The 19,128-nt window shown below is 40.4% G+C and overlaps 4 protein-coding genes across 4 annotated transcripts in view; 3 read left to right on the top strand and 1 right to left on the bottom strand.

Moving 5' to 3' along the window:
- The window catches only part of dnase2b (deoxyribonuclease II beta), a 5,289-nt gene extending 1,351 nt beyond the window's left edge, over positions 1–3,938 (top strand). Inside the window, exons 4-6 of the mRNA XM_087852417.1 lie at positions 404–565; positions 1,847–2,044; positions 2,669–3,938. Coding sequence (XP_087708543.1) covers positions 404–565; positions 1,847–2,044; positions 2,669–3,003 — 695 coding nt within the window. The 3' untranslated portion in view covers positions 3,004–3,938. The remainder of the gene's footprint in view (positions 1–403; positions 566–1,846; positions 2,045–2,668) is intronic.
- Positions 3,939–5,930: 1,992 nt separating this feature from the next.
- On the top strand, positions 5,931–9,985 carry LOC102781069 (deoxyribonuclease-2-alpha-like). The gene is made up of 7 exons (XM_087852418.1): positions 5,931–6,065; positions 7,452–7,549; positions 7,627–7,789; positions 7,884–7,965; positions 8,056–8,214; positions 8,285–8,476; positions 8,625–9,985. The coding sequence occupies exons 1-7, from the start codon at positions 6,048–6,050 to the stop codon at positions 8,999–9,001; spliced, it is 1,089 nt and encodes a 362-aa protein (XP_087708544.1). The 5' UTR covers positions 5,931–6,047; the 3' UTR covers positions 9,002–9,985.
- A 1,909-nt stretch (positions 9,986–11,894) lies between these two features.
- On the top strand, positions 11,895–17,235 carry rpf1 (ribosome production factor 1 homolog). The gene is made up of 9 exons (XM_087852831.1): positions 11,895–12,204; positions 13,016–13,072; positions 13,449–13,529; positions 13,615–13,710; positions 14,094–14,247; positions 14,408–14,490; positions 16,065–16,246; positions 16,331–16,457; positions 16,656–17,235. Exons 1-9 carry the CDS (start codon positions 11,977–11,979, stop codon positions 16,695–16,697), a joined length of 1,050 nt encoding a protein of 349 aa, XP_087708957.1. The 5' UTR covers positions 11,895–11,976; the 3' UTR covers positions 16,698–17,235.
- LOC102780509 (guanine nucleotide-binding protein G(I)/G(S)/G(O) subunit gamma-5) lies at positions 17,217–18,660 on the bottom strand. Its single transcript, XM_006791939.3, has 3 exons — positions 18,564–18,660; positions 18,269–18,420; positions 17,217–17,511 (listed from the first exon to the last, which is right to left on the bottom strand). The coding sequence occupies exons 1-2, from the start codon at positions 18,642–18,644 to the stop codon at positions 18,295–18,297; spliced, it is 207 nt and encodes a 68-aa protein (XP_006792002.1). The 5' UTR covers positions 18,645–18,660; the 3' UTR covers positions 17,217–17,511; positions 18,269–18,294.
- Between the last annotated feature and the right edge of the window lie 468 nt (positions 18,661–19,128).

Raw genomic sequence — 19,128 nt, forward strand, 5'->3', positions numbered from 1 at the left:
TGTGGTAGTTTGACAAATTTAAGAACCTGTTATATTAAATTAAGGTAGTTATTGTGTATATATGTAGCCACACTATGTTACATGTACAAGTGCACAACTGTTCTCCATGCAACGGTGCAGGTTACAGCATGTTTTGTGTCTGTGACAGTTGCTGGCAGATGCATTTCCAAACTGCTAGTCAAGCTTTGGAAAAAGAAAAAATCAATAGGGTTTGTGTTTCCTCTGCCTGCAATAGGGTGCTGTAGGGGGAGGAAACGGGCAAAGACCATCTGTCCGATAGCTCCAACTGCACATTTGAGTCTTATCAGCAACACAACTGATGGAAATCTTTCTGCATCTGCGTGCTGTTCGCATGTATCTGTGTGTAATCATTCCAACTTTCGTATGTTTGTGTGTCCTGCAGGGGCACTGCTCTTTGACCGCGCTCAAGGTTTCTGGCTGTCGCACAGCATTCCCCATTTCCCTTCCTTCCCCGAGAAAGGGTACCTATACCCGTCCTCTGGCAAAGTCAATGGCCAGACTGCACTGTGTGTGACCTACCAGTACCAACAGTTTCTTCATATAGGTGAGCTCTCATGAAGCACAGAGCTCGGCATACAATCGTCAGACTTACTGCATTTAATATTCTGTTTGATAGAAAGCCGGCCGGACCAGTGAAACTGATTCTGGGAGTTCATTGCCCAAACTGGTCCACAATTACAACATATAAAGTTTTCATTAATTCAAAGAAAATGTTCTTTTTTCTGTGAACCCACTGAAAAAATATGTAAAAAAAACTTTTAATAGTTGATCTATTACTTAATTACTTTGGTGTCGTATGAATGAGAGAGATTCTTTACCAACAGGAAATCCTGTTAAATGTTCAAAATGATGCACTCCTTCACATGTTCCACAGCCTAATGGTGGGCCGGACTCGGCTGGGCCGATTCTGGACCCCGAGCCTTATATTCAGCACCCCTGGTTTAATGCAAAGCAATCATCAGCTTTTTTCTTTTACATGCATACATACAGTTAGGTCCATAAACATTTGGACAATAAGAGAATTTTTGTAATTTTGCCTCCGTTCACGATCACGATGTATTTGAATCAAGATGTGAGTGAAATCCAGACTTTCAGCTTTAATTCAAGGTGATGAACTATTTGTTCAATTGTTGAATTACAGGCAGTTTTATACACGTCTCCCCATTTAACGGTACATATATATACATACATATTTAACGGTACATATAGATTCAAAAATCATTTTAAATGTGCGCAGAGTTTTAAATTATTTGGAGTTTTTATGCTGCTCTGCTTTTTCTGGATTTCTCACTGAGCAAATGTGTAAAATGAAATTTTAAGGTTATTAATAAGGTGATTTGTTTCTTTTGTTTGGAAACCCCACATTGCACACAAGTATTATAATGAACCTGTGAAATTGTTTGAAGCGTGTCTGAAGGGAAACTTTAGGGGATTTCCTCACACGTGTTCAGCTACTCGCAATTATTCTGTGTTTCTGTGGTGATCATAACAGTTTCAGGATAATAGTGTTTTATTTGAATTACTATGTTTTTTATTAATAATCAATTTTTTCACATTTTACCAACTAAGTTAATGTGTCAACAAAGCTTACAAAGAAAGACTGGAGGACATTTAATTTAGCTAAATGTAATATCTGCTATATAAAAACCCTTGAATGCGAAAATTTGATATTTGCCAAGAATTTAATTAATAAACTTGATGAGACTAACAGTAAAGAATCAACATCAGTGTCATTATTGTAAATGTTCAATCCTGTAAGGAATCCTCTCGCTATACGACCATCTAATATACATCATCTTTTGTTTCTCTCCTCTTCAATCTCCAGCAAAGCAGTTGGTCTACCTTTACCCACGTTTCTATAACTGCTCTGTTCCTGCTGCTTTCTCGGCTGACCTGCCACAGCTGGCCCAGTTATGTGCCGACTCCAAACCACAGCTGTCCTCCAATAAGAGAATGGAGCAGCTTTTTTCAGCTGGAGGGGAAAAGTTTGTCAGTTTTGCTAAATCTGAAAACTTTGTGGATGGTAAGATACCCCGCATGCCCTTTTTGACTTTTAGGCATTTACTTGCTCATCATGTACAATCTTAGAAGAGCAGACTTCTTTCCTGTAGCCCGCTGTAGAATATATTTTGAAATATGTAAACATTTACTTACATATCTATTTCCTGTAGCCCCCATGTTTGCACATTTCACGCGTTGACCACAGTCACTGATTATCAGGCGCAGACACGCTATCGTCTCTGCACAGTGACGTGCATTATCACCTCCCAACCGCGCTTTCAAACTATACTCACAGCTGCTTTGACTTTTGGATCCTAGTATGAATAGTTACATGCAGTGTTTTGTTTCTCAGTTTGTGTATATGTATATTTTTATTACTTAGAGAGAATAATTATCCACACAAAGGTTTATTTATGCATGAAAACAACACAGAGCTCACATTTATTTTACCATAATCATACATAATGCAAAAGGAAGTGTGAGCTTATCATGTCTGCGTTTCCTTTATTCTCATGTCATTTGGCAAATTGCCAAAACAACTTGAAAAATGGTATTTAATGGTATAAAAACATCATATGTTTCATTTAACACAATGATTCGAGTACAGACTACTCTAGTACCTGACATGTTTTTCTGTTTCATTCAGATATCTACACAGGCTGGGTGGCTCAGGAACTGGGCGCCGACCTTTTAGTGGAGTCCTGGCAGAGACAAGGTCACGACCTGCCCTCCAACTGCTCGCTGGCCAAACACACCATGAACATTAAGAAAATCCAGCTTCCCAGATCAATCCTGTTTTATTCGTACGACGACCACTCAAAGTGGTGCGTGTCACGACTTTATGAGGACCAGGTGACCTGCCTGGGAGACCTGAACAGAGAGATGGGCCAGCTGTGGCGAGGTGGTGGTCTGATCTGTTCCTCCAACCCTTTGATTTATAAGGCCTTCAGGCAGGTGGTGGATTGGTACATTCACTGCTAATTGATTAAGAATCAGTGTGACGCTGGCTGACAGTGGCAGAGCGAGACACTATGCTTCTGTCTCCAGGGTTGGCTGCTATGTAGAAGTAACATAAAGACTCACATATAATAATGTATGTGTATAATTTAATTCAATTTTATATATACAGCTCCAAATCACAACAACAGTCACCCGAAGGTGCTTTATATTGTAAGGTCGACCCCACAACAACACATACAGAGAAGAACCCAACAATCATATGACCCCCTATGAGCAGCACTTTGGCGACAGTGGGAAGGAAAAACTCCCTTTTAACAGGAAGAAACCTCCAGCAGAACCAGGCTCAGGGAGGGGCGGGGCCATCTGCTGCGACCAATAATAATGTATTTACAATTTAAACTGGTGAATAAGCTTTTGAAAAATAGCAGTGACTGCATGTTAATTATGTGGTGGATAAACTTAGTTATCCATCTTTGGTTGAGTTAAAGCAGCTGTATGGAAGCAGCAGCCCACAAGTATAAATAGATTAAAAAAATAATACTTTCAATTCAATAAAACAAAACAGAAATAAGGTTAGTAAGACTGTAGATCACAGCCGCACATTGTTTCAGGAGATGTCAGCGGCTGTGTGTTTAAACAACCATGTCTGCACAATGTCTGCACAATGTCTTGTTCCTTTACAAAAGGAGCAAGAGACAAAATCATTGATCTGTCGCTTCCTTTCATCCAGCAGAGATGAAACTATAACACTATTAGTGCTACAGATGAAAGGTTTTGTCATTTTCTTTTGAATCTTTGGGTGTTTGTATTCATATTATTTTAGCACAGTGTGTGCTCTTGTGTTATGATGCTACATATTTGAAGTTGTTTTTAAGTTTTATAAGTTCTGCAATAAATATATGGAACCATATGTTGTAGTATGATGTGCAACATAATAAAGACTGACAACATTAAAATCTGGTCTACTGCTCAGTGAGACTAAGGTACATGTAGTCTAATCAAGTCTATTTTATTTTATTTGGTGCCTCTGGAGTAGTCATCATCATGTTTGTTCAGTTTCTGTTTCCGCTGAAGAGGCACTTGGCCTGTGACTGTGTGTGCGTTTAGTGTTTGGGGTAAATAGTGCCACCTACTGGCCAGACCAGTGGACTCATACTTCAAATGATCATTCAAATGATTTTCCGACTATCTACAATTTGATACTACTCATGGAAACTAGAGCAGGCAGCTGAGAAGAAAGAGTACAGCTAAAATCCAGTAAAGTGCAATAAGTAATATGTATTATACACAGTCGTGAGAAAAGGAGAGTACAGGCTCTTTCAACAACAAGGTTTTGTTTATCAGGGGCATATTTAAAAAAACACAGCTGGTCCTCAGCAGGTCTTAAAATGAAGTTAATACAGTGTCAAATGAACAAAGGTGAAGAAAACTAAGTCAAAATGCAGAAACAGCAAATGAAGAACTCAGTATGCTCTCAATGCTTTCATGGGAGTTAAGAAGGTAAGATCAGGTAACATAATGGCAAGAAAGAAAACATCAGCAATGATAGAGAAGCAAATGTTTCTGCTCATCAATCTGGGAAGAGATATAAGAAATTATACAGTATACAGTTGACAATCTTCCCAACAGTGGATATCGAAGTAAATTCAGGTCAGACTGTTCAGTGCGCAGGGAACTGCAAAACACTCGTGAGCGACATCTCCTGCTCTACAGGCCTCGGTTAGCATGGGAGGTTTTTAAAGTTCATGGGAGCACAGTTAGAAAACAAGCCGTACTTGCTCAGCAAGCCATGAATACAAGTTATACATTCAGTCGTTTTCTTGCTTAGAAAAAGACTGAACAGGCTTGTTTGGAAGGGTTGCCAGGAGAAAGTCTTTTCTCTCTTAATCGAACAGCTTAGCTTTACAATGTTGCCTCTGAATAAACCACAAGACTTCTAGAACAGTGTCCTTTGGACAGACAAGGCCAAAGTGGACATGTTTGTCCATAATGCACAGCGCCATTTTTGGCAAAAACCAAACATAGCATATCAGCGCAAACAGATCATGTCACCTATCAAGCATGGAGGTAGACAGGTGATGACAGGATCTGGGCTTCTTCCAGTCACCGAGTGGACGATGAAGTCTTTTCTGAGGTCGTCTGCCTGACAGCTCGGACTAGGTTGAGATCAGGTGATGCAACAGGACAACAACCATATTTAAAACAGCAAATCAAGAACAGAATGAGTGTAAAAAATAAATAAATAAATCACGGTGGCCAAATCTCAATCCAGGCAGTCAACCTGACTGAAATACTGTGGCTTTGAGAAAGCTGTGCAGAAATGCCCGCAAACCTCAATGAACTGAGGCAATGTTGTAAAGAAAAGTGGGTTAAAATGACTCCACAGTGACGTGAAAGACTGATAAAGTCATACAGAAAATGATTATGTCAACTTATTGCTGGTAAAGGTGGAGAATTAATCTTTTTTGCACGCTGTTTCCGAGTTCTGGTTTTGTTTTAGTTCAATAAAAAATGTTCTTGTTCATCTCAAATTGTATTTATATAACAATAAGACAAGCTGAGGGTCAAAGTCCGTTTTTTACTTGAACTGAACTTTCTTTTTCACCTGACTCTGATATATTTCTACATATACACGATGTGCATGAGAGAACTGGTTCTAAGAGCGCAGCAAACAATTTTACTGATTGAGGATCTGGATGCTTAAAATGTTGCCATGTGGGTGCAGTTGGGTGCAGTAATTGAGATTGTGCTAAACCATGCATCAGTTTCACAATGACTACACTTTCTCAGAAACATAAGAAAAACAAAGTCACATATATATTCTTTTAAAAAGCAAGTCAAACTGGAACATGCAGGGCTCAAACGGCACAAAGCCTCGTGACAGCGTCACCTGGTCAAAACAGGCATGGCAACATTGTAACAAACAAAAAAGGAAGATCTATGGTGACACTTTGAGCAACAAGGAAGTTGTTGCTGACACATCGAATGCAGATATGGGTTTCAGTTTGCAGTAGATGTGACAAAGCAGCTTTGTGAAACACATCTAAAGCTCACCGAGAAGGAAAATGGAAACAAATAGATATGTAAGTAAATGTTTACATATTTCAAAATATATTCTACAAATAATAACAACTGACCCGGGTGTGTTGCATAATACTGAGAGGATCTATTGACATAAACAGACTGAACACAAAGTAAATGCATAGTTATCCTGTGTATGAAAATACAGTACATGAGTACAGTGTGTCATAGCTTATCAAACACAATGTGAGCAGAATATTAACACATGAAACTAGTATTGATGCATTTATCATGACCCTAGATTACACCCACCAATAAGCATGCTATTATAAAATGCAACAAACTATTTTATATTGCTGCATGATTCGGCATTATTGGCATTACAATACAATGTCCATGGTGTGTTTGACTTGCAAATATATGTTTCAGTAGTGGACGACTGACCTCTTGTAAGCTGAGGAAGTGGCTTGACAGAAATGCAAAAGTCTTACACACTTACAGATTGTTTACATCAAGGATCTTTACTTATAGCATCCAACATATAGCTACAATAAGAAAGAGAAAGTGCGCACAGATGAGGTCACGTGATGACAAGTTTTCCAGATAAGCTGTAAAGCCTGATCATATTTAGAGATGTTTAGAGTCTATATTGTGTTACTCGAGACTGAATGATTGAGGTAGATCTTGAGTTGTATTGCCGCTGTGATGAACTGAAATGTCAGAAGGAGAAATGGAAAATTTGTAACTTCATAGGCTGCCATGCTGAGAGGCTGTGTTTGGTAAATGAGCAGAGACGTGTTACACGTGTGGTAAGTGGTGCAACTTAAGTCGTCTGTCTAAAGGAGCTTGCAGGATTTGCAGAAGTAAAGACGTAACTGACACAAGTTTATGTCAGTCAGATAAAGTTTATCAATGTTTAAACAGAAGCTGCAGGTTCACTGGTGGCTTTAATTATGTTACACTGTATTAAAGAGAGTGGCACGATGGTTAGCACTGTTGCCGCACAGCAAGAAGGTCCTGAGTTCAATTCCACCATCAGGCCGGGGTCTTTCTGTGTGGAGTTTGCATGTTCTCCCCGTGTTTGTGTTGGTTCCCTCCGGGTACTCCGGCTTCCTCCCACCGTCCAAAGACATGCAGCTTGTGGGGACAGGTTAATTGGATAATCCAAATGGCCACTAGGTGTGAATGTGCGAGTGAATGAGAGTGTGAATGGTTGTCTGTCTCTGTGTGTTGGCCCTGCGACAGACTGGCGACCTGTCCAGGGTGTACCCCGCCTCTCGCCCTATGGCAGCTGGGATAGGCTCCAGCGCCCCCCGCAACCCTGAAAAGGAGAAGTGGAAGCGAATGGATGGATGTATTAAAGACCTTCTGCGTTGTGACGGCGTTGTTGAATGCAGACAGCCTCCTGTTTTTGTGGTTCTAGCAGCGGTTATGTTTGACTGTTTCAGACCAGTGTGATGGGATTCCTCTTGAGTGTTGGGATCCTTTTCCAGGGGTGTGACTCGGCGGTAAAATGCAGGAATGACAGAGGAGACGAAGTTGACTGGTTTGTAGACATTTTGAATTTCTTCCAATTGGTTTAATGTAAATGCATAAGAAAACATCTTTATCTACATTCTTTAGGTATATTTTGTACAAGCGTCCCAATGAGGATAAACTTGGATTGTCGTACTTTTACATGGATGAGAGGACCAACGGATGGATGCTCAGCCAAGAGAACATCAACAGTGATTCTGGCGCTCTTGCAAACACCCTGAAACCTCTTTTTGACTTCTATGACAGAAAGGTGAGGTATTATAGGATATGTGTCTCATTAGCATGGCACAGTGTATAATCCGAATACCATTTCAGAGTTGTTGTGGTGTTGCTCGTCTATCCAGATCGAAGGCTTTGGATACATGCTCTACAGTGACCAGCCTCCAAAGCCGTATGTCGCTCCTCCATCGTTCGGTCACAGTAAAGGTGGGCACAACATTGTCTCAGCTGATGGCGTCCTCTGTCTGAAAGACCCAAATGTAGCAAAGCTCAGTTTGTGTTTCTGACTTTCTACAGGAGTTGTGTTGTTGGACAAAGCGTCTGGAGTTTGGCTTTCACACAGCACACCCAAATTTCCAACATATCGCAGTAAAGCCTTCTGGCCTGATAACGGAAATGCAAACGCTCAAGCATTTATGTGCGTGACTTACCCGTATAAGCAGTTCAAAGAAATAGGTAAACAGCTCAAATCAGATTCACAGAACTAGTGAAAGTGCACTTTAACAACTTGTATCTGAATTCTTAGGAGTGCAGCTCAAGTACATCCATGCTTATTCGTATGACTCTGAAATCCCAACAACCTTTCCCAATGAGCTCCGATGTGTGGCACAGCGAGACTGCTACCCGAGAAAGGAACCCTGGTTTAGTCAGGCGACGCTGACTTCTTCAAGCGGCCGTAACTTCATCAGCTTTGCAAAATACACACGCTTTGGTGATGGTGAGTGTTTTCAGAAAGAAGACATATTTCAGGATGAATTCATGTTGTATTGATCACAAACATAAGAGCATGTAGATTGACAGTAAACACACTGTGCTCTCCACAGTAGAGCGCACTCTTAATAGTGTTGTTTTTCATACTATTGCAGATCTTTACTCTGGTCTTGTTACAAAAAACATCAGGGGGAATCTGTATGTTAAGAGCTGGGGAAAGATGCACCACAATCGCGGTCTGCCTTCTAACTGCAGTAGAAGCATCCCTAACCATGTGTACAACGTGAAAGAAGTGAAGCTTCCAAACAGGAGGGCCTTCAGTGATACTGTGGATCACTCAAAGTGGTGCGTGACGGCAGACGGTGACTGGATCTGCATCGCTGATATGAACCGAGAGGAGAGTCAGATGAAAAGAGGTGGAGGAGCAATATGCACTAATGACAGAGTGGTTGGGATGGCTTTCTATAGACTGATACACAATTTTGAACCATGTAAAGATCCACCCTCTACTGTTGGTAGACGAGAGCTGTGAAGGAACAACCCGAGTGTTGGACCGATATTATAAAAATCTCAGTTTAAATGAGCACATCAGCTCAGCTGTCCAGACTTGACTCGTGCAGCTTCAGGTTCAGTTTGTTTCTAAAAGAAATCCAGAGATGGTTACAGCGTGCCTGCTGTTGTCTCTGCATTGTTCGCACAACTGGACCAAAATGCAGCAATCAGAGTTTTTAAATGTCTTGATCATGTTGTTTCATTTTTTTAATCTCTTATTAAGTTTTGTTTTTATTTCCTATCATGTCCTGTGAGGCGCTTTGTAACTTTGTTTTGATAGGTGCTATGTAAATAAGGGCATTATCATTATTAAGAAAAATCGATGGACTATTAAAAACTTGATTTTATTACACAAACTTCTGTATCTGGTAGAAAAACAGTTTCCACCTCCTCTGCAGTGTCCTCCGTGCACTGTGACTTCAAACTAAATAAATTAAATGTGAATGATTTAACGCTCACTTGGAACTTATTGCCAGCTGTGCAAACCGAGTTCTCGCTGCAGCTCCACACATTGAAAAGCCTTTTGTACACCCTGAACCCTGCATGTTGACGTTCAGTGGAAGGACAGATAGTACGGTGTTTGTGGCTTTGTTTGTCTGTGCATGTCTGTTTCCTATTTTTCATTTATATTTTTTGGTTTTTGACACTGAGCAACTTCCACTCGCCTCCTGTGTAAAAATGCAGTTCTTGTCCTCTTTGCAGCGTCTGCTTGCAACAGGTTTTCAGCTTTCTGCTGTTTCTGTGGCACCAAAATGTTGCACCTGTAGATTAATTTCCAGAATCTTTCCAGCTTGTTCATTTTTGTGATGCGGTGTGTTAAATGCAAAACACGTTGTCGTTGGAGTTGAGGTGAACAAAAGAAAAACATTTCTTTTTGGTAACAGTGCAAAAACTGACAAAAATGATGGAAGTTCTTATTTCTAAAGTTTACCATAAAGTGTCTTAATTGCAGTTTTTGATGTTAACACTCCAGGAAGTGGCTTTTTAAAATAAAATGATCAGTCCTTGCCCACACCACAGCTTCCTGTTCACACTACATGTCACACTATCATGCGTAATTTTAAAGACCTACATCACTGTAATTATTATAAACTGTGCTATTATATCCACACAGTATAATCTCAATTTTTAGGCAGGTGATTAAAGATGTAGGACAAATATTGTAATATTGTATTTGTTGAATCACAAATATAATATTATTCCTCATAAATGCAACTTTGTGTTCACTCGTTTTAACTGCGAAACACTAAAAAAATACTCAAATGAAAAGTGCTGATGTGTTAATGATCACGTCTGTGGTTCCTGCAGATAAACTCGTGTTGTTTATTGTATTCAAGCTGTCAAATGATCACAGCCTCCTCTTCCTCCTTTAGTCCTGAAGGTGATGGTTAGACCTTCATCACTGATATGAACAGGCACCGTTTCACTGTCATTTCACCAGTTTTGAGCTTTCAGTTTAGATGCCCTCATTTACTGGCGTGCCATCGAGCCATATCTGGCATTTGCAGCAGTTTTTATTTGTGCCCCCACCTAATGTAAGCTTTATGCCACAGCTTCCCTAAATTAAGAGTTTTTGTAATTACAAAAACATTTTTATGTTCCTGTAATGATTAACTATGAGCTAGATCTTTAACTGAAATTATATTTCTGATGCTAAAATATAATTATTGTTATCTATGAATGTATGGGTTTATTTAAAGAAGCAGAAAAACATAGCAGAGTATGTTATTATTTATTTTTTCTACCTGCTCTAACAAAAAAAATCAATACAGTCTTTTTTAGACACTTAAACTGTCTTTACAGGATTGTGAGTTTATATATTTTGTGATTTCTCCTGACTTGTTGGCCAGTTCACTCCTGAAAAAAGACATTTTTAATCTCAATGAGATGTTTTACCTGGATAAAAAAGATTACAGATTACACTGATTACAGCTTCCAACTCCTTTGAAGAAGGTTTTTTTTCTGGCTCTAAATGACTTGATATCATTCATGAGAGATATGGTTGACAGATTATAGGTCAACAAGTCATTTATAACAGCTTTCCAAGAAACAAGAGTGATGTGTGGAGACGTAGCAACTACAAAGGTATAAAGATCATGAGCCATATCAGAAGATACGAGAAAGAGTTCTTGAAGTTAGGTTAAGGAACAGGAGCATGGCTTCATGTTGAGAAAGAGAGCTACAGATTAAATGTTTGGTTTGAGAGTGCTGAGGAAGAAGTGTGTAGAAAGAGCCGTGCGATGTTTTTGTGGATCTGTAGAAAGCATATGATAGGGTGTGATACTGGACGAGGAAGTAAGGGTGGTGCAGGACATGTATGAGGATAGCTATCAGTGGGGAGGTGTGTGGTAGGAGTGACAGATGGGTTTGGATTACGTCAGGGATCGTCTCTGAGCATCTTCTTGTTTGCAGTGGGGATGGATGGATGGCCAGATGAGGTCAGGCCGGAGTCTCTGTAGACTGTGATGACACAGACGACGTTGTGTTCTGCAGTGAGAGTATGAAGTAGGTGGATGAAAGCCTGGAGAGGTGGGGGTATGTTCTGGAGAGCAGAGGAGCGATAGCCAGTAGAAGCCAGACAGAGACGGGTGTTAACAGTGAAGATGATAGGACTAGAGGTTTGAATAACCGGGGTCAAAAAAAGCCATGGACAGTGCACAAGAGAGGTGAAACTGAGAGAGTGTAGGCAGGGTGGAGTCGGAGGATCAGGAGGGTTTCTGACAGAACATTACATAAAGCTGTGGTATCGCAAAAAACGGCTGTGTTTAGGTTCTGCTCTATTTCCCTACTTTACAGTGGGACTCTGTCTCCTCCTCACCACTAGAGGTCACACTTTTTCTTCACCGAGTCTTCATTCGGCCACTTCCTGTCCCACCGGAAGCGAATACGCGAACGGGGCTGCTGCTTCCAGTACACACACGTGAGAAAAAAGCCAAAACAGACAGCAGATACAAGATGGACATTACAGAGGTCTCAACAAGTCAGGACGGCAAAGGGAAGAAGGGCAAGAAAGCGAAGAAGAAGAGCGCGGAGGTTGATGGGGAAGGCAGCGCGGGGGAGGAGAAGAAGATGGTGAAGAGCGAGCTGGCTGTTGCCTTTCCTCCCGCCTTCAGTGTGTCAGAAATCAAGAATAAACAGCGAAGACACTTCATGTTCATGAAACTCAAGCAGGAGAAGAGAAAGGTACCGATACTGGGTCATGGCTGGTAATGGGGGGGAGCTTCCGGTACGTGGGACACTCGCGTGCCAGTTCATTAGGTACAGCGGTGCGCTAAAACTGCATGAATCCGTTTTACACGAGCAAAGCTCCAGAGTATTTCAGTAGAACTGTTAATGTAAGAGAATACAATAGGATACAATGATAAACATAAAAATATCAATGTCTCGTTTTAGCACGTGTTTTTTCATTAAACGTCAACATGTTACGTCTGTCGTTAGGCTGCCTGTTTTGCTTGGGTCCAGTTTATTTAGACTCTGACTCCTTATGTGCTGCTTAACTCACCACTAATAATATTTCATTAAAGTGAAGTATAGTCAGGGTGGATCGCCTTGTTCTTCTCTTTATGAGGGAAAAAAACAACCAAACAAAAATCATTAGGATCAACATTTGCTGATATTAAAGTTGGACCATAATCATTGCATCCCTAAATATTAAGCACACCTGTTAATGTTAATAACTTAAGAGTAGGCTGGTAAATATCTAGTTACCTATTTATTTTGTGTCAGTATTGTGAGGCCTTTTTTAAATACTGTTATTTATATTATAATCAGGTGCAGCTTCTGATGATACTTGTATGGAATCACAATAAATTTTATGTGAGGTAACAAATGGCCTGGTTTACTAGTTGTGACACACAGAAAAAGGTACATCTATAATTTTATTTAAAACATCACTGCTTATCCAGATCAGTTCTAGCAGGAGTAATCGATAAATCACTTTATTAACTTTGAAAACCTCCTTGAAGATTTATTAACTTCTAAATTTGTATTTCAGCAAAAGATGCAGCTGAGGAAAAAGAGAAGAAAAGAACGTGAAGCTTTAGGTGATAAGGTGAGTCTTCTCTTTGTTTGCTCTTCACTTATGACTATATTTTATGATGGATGTGTTAATTCTACCAATAAATTGCTGTCATGGGGATTTGATGGTGAAGAGGGGCTCAGATTAGAGCCACTAGTCCTCCAAATTAAAAGGAAGCAGTTGGTGAGGCGTGTCCTACTGGGAGGGGCTGTGGGGCGCACCCAGGATATGCTGGATAGATTATGTTTTGGCTTGGGAAAGCCTCTGTGTCCCCCTGGATGAATTTGAGGAGATGGCAGGAAAGAGGGAGGTCTGGGCTTCTATGCTTAGACAGCAGTGAAAGGATAAAATAAGGCAACAGCTGCAATATTTATTATTTGTACTTTATTTTATTCTGTCCCTAATGTAGGCACCACCAAAGGAGGTCCCCAAAACAATAGAAAACCAGAGGGTGTATGACGAGACAACAGTCGACCCAGAGGATGAGGAGGTATGAACTGGGCTTCATCAGATTATTGTTATCTTTATTTCTGAATTTGGATTAAGTTGCTTATGTTTGTGTACGTTATATACAGATTGCTTTTGACGAGGGAACTGATGAATTCTCCGCCTACTTCAACGGGCTGACAAATCCTAAAGTGCTCATCACAACATCAGACAGACCCAGAGGGGTGAGGGCTCCTGCTGTCATTACAGTCATTTCTATTATTCTTTTATCATTAAATATGCAGAATCTGAAAAAATATAATTTGCTGGTAAATTTTGGATCATTTGAATATTAAGCAGAACAAAGAATTTTCTAAAAATCTCTACATATTTGAATATTCTTGACTTTGTTGCAAAATCGAGCAGAACAGAAGCTACAAGCTTACTTTTAGCTTTTAAGCGTTTGAAGCTGGTTTTGTTGTTACAGTTTAATTTCTGCACTAAAATAGGATTTACTGTCATAGTCGTTAATAATAGTTTGGCAGCCTTCTTGGTGCTAACCGCGTTTCCACCTAAAGTGCTGAACGCACAGTGATTTGTGCCACATCATCTGATTTGTGTCTTGCAGAGGACGGTGAGGTTTTGCGAGCAGCTGGCCACAGTCATCCCAAATGCCCACGTGTACTACAGAAGAGGTTTGGCCCTGAAGAGGATCATACCGCAGTGCGTCGCCAGGAACTTCACCTATCTCATGGTCATCAATGAGGATCGACAAGTGCCCAGTATCCTTAAAGGCAGCTGTGCAAGCTCCAGTTCTTTCTTTGGTCAAAAGTCTCATTTTGACCAAATACTGCTGATAATTATGAAAGTTGCACAAACCATGGAAATCTTTGATGCAGTCAGCTGTTTTCTAATGCTGAGATCCTTAACCATTAATTAAAGATGGCATGGTTCTCTGTCACTTACCTAACGGGCCGACTGCACACTTCAAAGTCAGCAGTGTTCGACTACGCAAGGAGATGAAGGCAAGATGATAAATCCAAACTCTTTTTCAAAATGATCCTACTTACTCACCTATACTATAAACACGTGAAAAGGAAAGTACACGCTCTTTCAATTCTGAGGTTTTACATCAGGACATAGTAAGAATTTAATCTGGTCTTCAGCAGGAGATACAGGCTACGTCCACACGTGCCGGGTATTTTTGAAAACGCAGATTTTTCTATGCGTTTGCACCTTTCGTCTACACGTAAACGGCGTTTTCGGTCACTGAAAATGGAGATTTCTAAAACCTCCGGCCACGGTGGAGATTTTCTAAAACTCCGTTTTTGCATTTACGTGTGGACAAGAAAAACGCAGAAAACACAGCGTCAAAGGTGTGCGCCTTTTTTGACGTCACACTGTGCGCCACGTTATTGTTTCGGTGAAATGAATTTCTACAATACTGTTACTGTTAATTGTTCTCTCTGCAGTGTTTAAATGCTTACATATACACACACAGTTACTGTCCCTCCACACATACGACTCGGTTCTGCTTCTATGCCCCAGCTTTGTTTACTTTTTCCCACCGAGGCTTCTAGACTTCTGATTGGCCAACATTTCTACAGGTTAGGAATATAGTGCCACCTGCTGCTTTGGCATGTTCCTAGCAGCGTTTTCCTTCATTTCTGCCTTTACGTGTGGACGGGATTATTTTTTAAAACGAAAATGGAAAATCTCCGTTTTCAAAAATACCCGTGTACGTGTGGACGTAGCCACAATCTCAGATGAAGAACAGCACGTGATATTACTCCGTGTACTGTTTGTACAGGGGTTAAGTTTACCTGCAGGCAGGTGCAGCTGATAAAATGCACTTGATTAACTAATCAATAGTAAGCGTGGGCACTCCTATAAAAGGAGAAGCATTTAGATGTGTGTTAACACAATGCCAAAACACATCAACAGTGACCTTAAAGAAGAAATTGTTGCTTCCCAAGACTTTTGGAAGGACTATTCAAGTCCGTCATTCTGCTGTGAGAAAGATTATTCACAAATAGAAACGTTCAGGACGGTTCAAAGTCTTCCCAGGAAAGTGACATCGCAGCAAATTCACTGCAAGGTCAGACTGTGCGACGCTCAGACTCACTGCAAAAACGCCAAAAGCTACATTTCAGACTGAAGGCCTCGGTTAGTAAAACATTTGAAGTCCAAAACAGTCCAGTTAGAAAAAGACTGAACAAGTATGAACTCCTCCACAACGATGTGAGAGACTCATAAAGTCGTGTAGAAATACATGCCTCATGTTACTGCTGCTAAAAGACACTGAATCATGTGGAGCACGCGGAGTTTCACACACTGCTTCTGCATTTTGGTTTCTTTAAAAAGAAAAAAAACACAACACATTGTATTATGACATGTGTTGTTCATTTGAGGTTATATTAAAATAACTTTACAACCCGGTACAGTCGAAGTTATTTTTATCATGTTTTATACTTAATAGGTTGAAGAGGTGAAACTGAACGAGGGAGTATTTCCTCTTTGCTTCTGTACGTTACTCCAAACACGCTTTCTTGAAGTTTAGTCATGTGAGATCATCTGGCTCCTTTTCTTTGTCCCGCAGAGACGAGGCAAAAATCCAACTGAACACTACCCAGAGGTGATCCTCAACAACTTCACCACTCGTTTGGGACACACCATCGGCCGTCTGTTCGCCGCTCTTTTCCCACAAGAGCCACACTTCGTTGGCAGACAGGTCGCCACCTTCCACAACCAGCGAGACTTCGTCTTTTTCAGATTTCACAGGTAAATATTTTTCAACTTTCTATACTAACACATTCGTCTTTTTTAAATCTTAAATTTAGAAGGCTAAATAAATCTCTGTGAAAGGTACATCTTCAAGAATGAGAAGAAAGTTGGTATTCAGGAGCTGGGACCACGCTTCACCCTCAAACTCCGATCTCTACAAAAAGGCACGTTTGACTCAAAGTACGGAGAGTACGAGTGGGTGATGAAGGTGAGTCATCCTCGCAGATGGTTGTTTTTGCACTAAAACTGTCATCAAGCCACATGCACGTTTGCCTTTAAGCAACCTATTTGCTGTTAGTTTCTACTTTGCCAGTCATGTTATTACAGTCTAGTTCAACATTTAATTGTGGAAGATTAAAAGAAAAATTTTTTGTCACTAAGCTTAAATATCTTTTTTTGATTTCAGCGTCATGAGATGGAAGCCTGCAGACGAAAGTTCCAGCTTTGAGAAAATAAAAATCTTTTCCTGGTCAGATGGGAATGATCTCATCCAAGATACTTCAGCTGTTTGTGGACTTGCTGAGATTGACTTTACAATGCCCTGGCAACTGTTAAATCTTCAACAACAGCTCAAATTTTCCTTAAAAGTATAATTTCCACTCTTTATCATAACATGGACTGTCCTACTCATGGACATCAAAGGGCTGAGTCTAATTGTTGGACACATTTTCTGTTGGACCGTGAAATGCCCGAGAAGACATGCAGCATCCTGATTCTGTGTAAATGTTGCCTGTGTGTTAAAAGCTTAAAATGTGACCTGCTCTGACCACATATATGCAAACATACACCTGGTCCATACTGGTTTGTGCGATTGATAGAAGGAGCTTTGAATAAAGTGCATTGTGTGACTGGAGGTGGTCAAATTGTTTATATTTAACACATGAGCACAGTGCAGATGCTTCTGTATTCAACAGGATTCTCAAAAATCATCTTGGATAATACGTGTGTATATTGTTATTCTAATAAAACATTTACTGTGTCTTTAAGTTGTGAATAAAGGTATTTATTTTTGTTCAGGCATGAAAAATACACATTTCAAAAGGCACATGTTAGTATGGGTTAGTTCTATGCAAATAGCTTAAGACGCATTTGTGCTAAAACCGCTTGGAAAGGTTTCCACGTTAGATTTGATAAAAGGCAAAAGTTAAAAAAAAGTCAGTCGTTTGGCCCAAGTTCCCTAACGCTCCTGAGTCGATTCCAGTCCATGATGCAGGATCCTGATCCTGAAACCCCGTTCCACAAAGCACCACAATGTCCAACACCTGCAGAAATGTTTACCATCATTAGTAATGCAAAAATTTTATTCATACAGCACCAACTCACGTCAACAGTGGTCTCAAGGTGATTTATATTGTAAGGTAAAGACCCTAAAAACACGAACCCTGTACGAGCAAGTACTTGGCGACAGTGGTAATAAAGAACTCCCTTTTAACAGAACGGGGCTCAGGGCAATCAGAGAGAGATGGGACAAAAGGCAAATTACAGGGGCCACAGCATTTAGGCTGAGGGTGTGAAAAGTTTGTTTTCCCTATAAAGCAGGCGGCAAAGCATGTAAACAATGCAGAAATGTAAAAGCAAAGTTAAACCACTCTGACCTGCTTATAAATGATTTTAGAAAAACTGAACGTGAGTGATGTTAAAGCTCTACCTGAACTTCACAGGTGAGAAAAGTCTAGAAATTAAAGGTGCGAGTCCGAGCACTGTAACTAATGATTTTCAGTTGAGCAGCCTCGATAAGCTGACTGGAAATAGTTAATAAGATATTTTATGGAAGAGTTAATTTTAAACTACCATTGAATTATAAGCGTTTGATGTTAATCGTTTAAAATTAGGCTACTTTTTAAGAAAGTGCATTTTGTACTGGTTTCAGTTTCGTAACTTGTTGCCATTACTCAACGTTATGTCTCTTGGCCGTACAAAACATCAAAACGTACTTTATGGATTCGCCACAGAACTTGAGGTTATTTTAATCGTACAAAAATACAAAAAAGAGGCAGCCTGAGAACCAGCTGTACTCACACAGGCGGAGGGTCGGCCTGTTGGTGCTATAGGAAGGAGCAGACTTTCTGCGGTCTGAAGGGGTTGTTGCTGGACGACATGCCGGTGAGCAGAGGGTCCTGTTGGGCGTTCTGGAGGCAGAACTGCTGCAAGTCTGCAGCGGCCTGGGACACCTGTGGTTGGGAAAAAGTTGAGGCAAGCTACTGCTGTGTAACTACAACTACAATCGCTATTCAAATGAAGGGAGACTCCTTTAACAGACGACAGAGAAACAGTACACGCCCTACAATAGTAACGTAGCAATTTTAACCGTTACCTTAACTCTGTTAATGCCAGCTTCAAGGCGTAACTGTTGGACCACTTTCTTCATTGCTACGACGTTGGCCGATCCAGACATTGCTGAGTTGAACGTTTTAAGGCTTTAAGCGACGAATTTAAAAGTTTTACCTAGAAAATTGGTTGTTGCTAGCTCACTTGCTAACTACTTCATCAACAACGAGCTTCCGGTTTTGTATAAAGGCGTGTCAAGTACTGCTGCCTTCGCGTGAAGTTCGAAAATGTCAACTTTTCGAACTCTTTACTTTACTGTTTTGTAAACAATAGAAACCTCACAGTAGAATAGTTTTTCGTTATTTTGAAAACTGTATTACTGAAAACGAGATTCATAAAGCATATAATCATCGCCTTTGTTATGCATTTCCAGACGGTTTCTCTGATAATCACCAACAACAAAAGTTAAATTTAAGTTTTAAAAATTACAACTCCCACAAATACCAGAAAGGAGCGCCAGATAAATGGAAATTCCGCCCCCTGGTGTTGAAAACGCTTCCATACTCTTTCCACACGCGCACACACACACACACACACACACACACACACAC

This window comes from Neolamprologus brichardi, chromosome 15, assembly GCF_056152115.1.
Source record: "Neolamprologus brichardi isolate AB-2024 chromosome 15, ASM5615211v1, whole genome shotgun sequence".
In the NCBI taxonomy this organism is placed as follows: Eukaryota; Metazoa; Chordata; class Actinopteri; order Cichliformes; family Cichlidae; genus Neolamprologus; species Neolamprologus brichardi.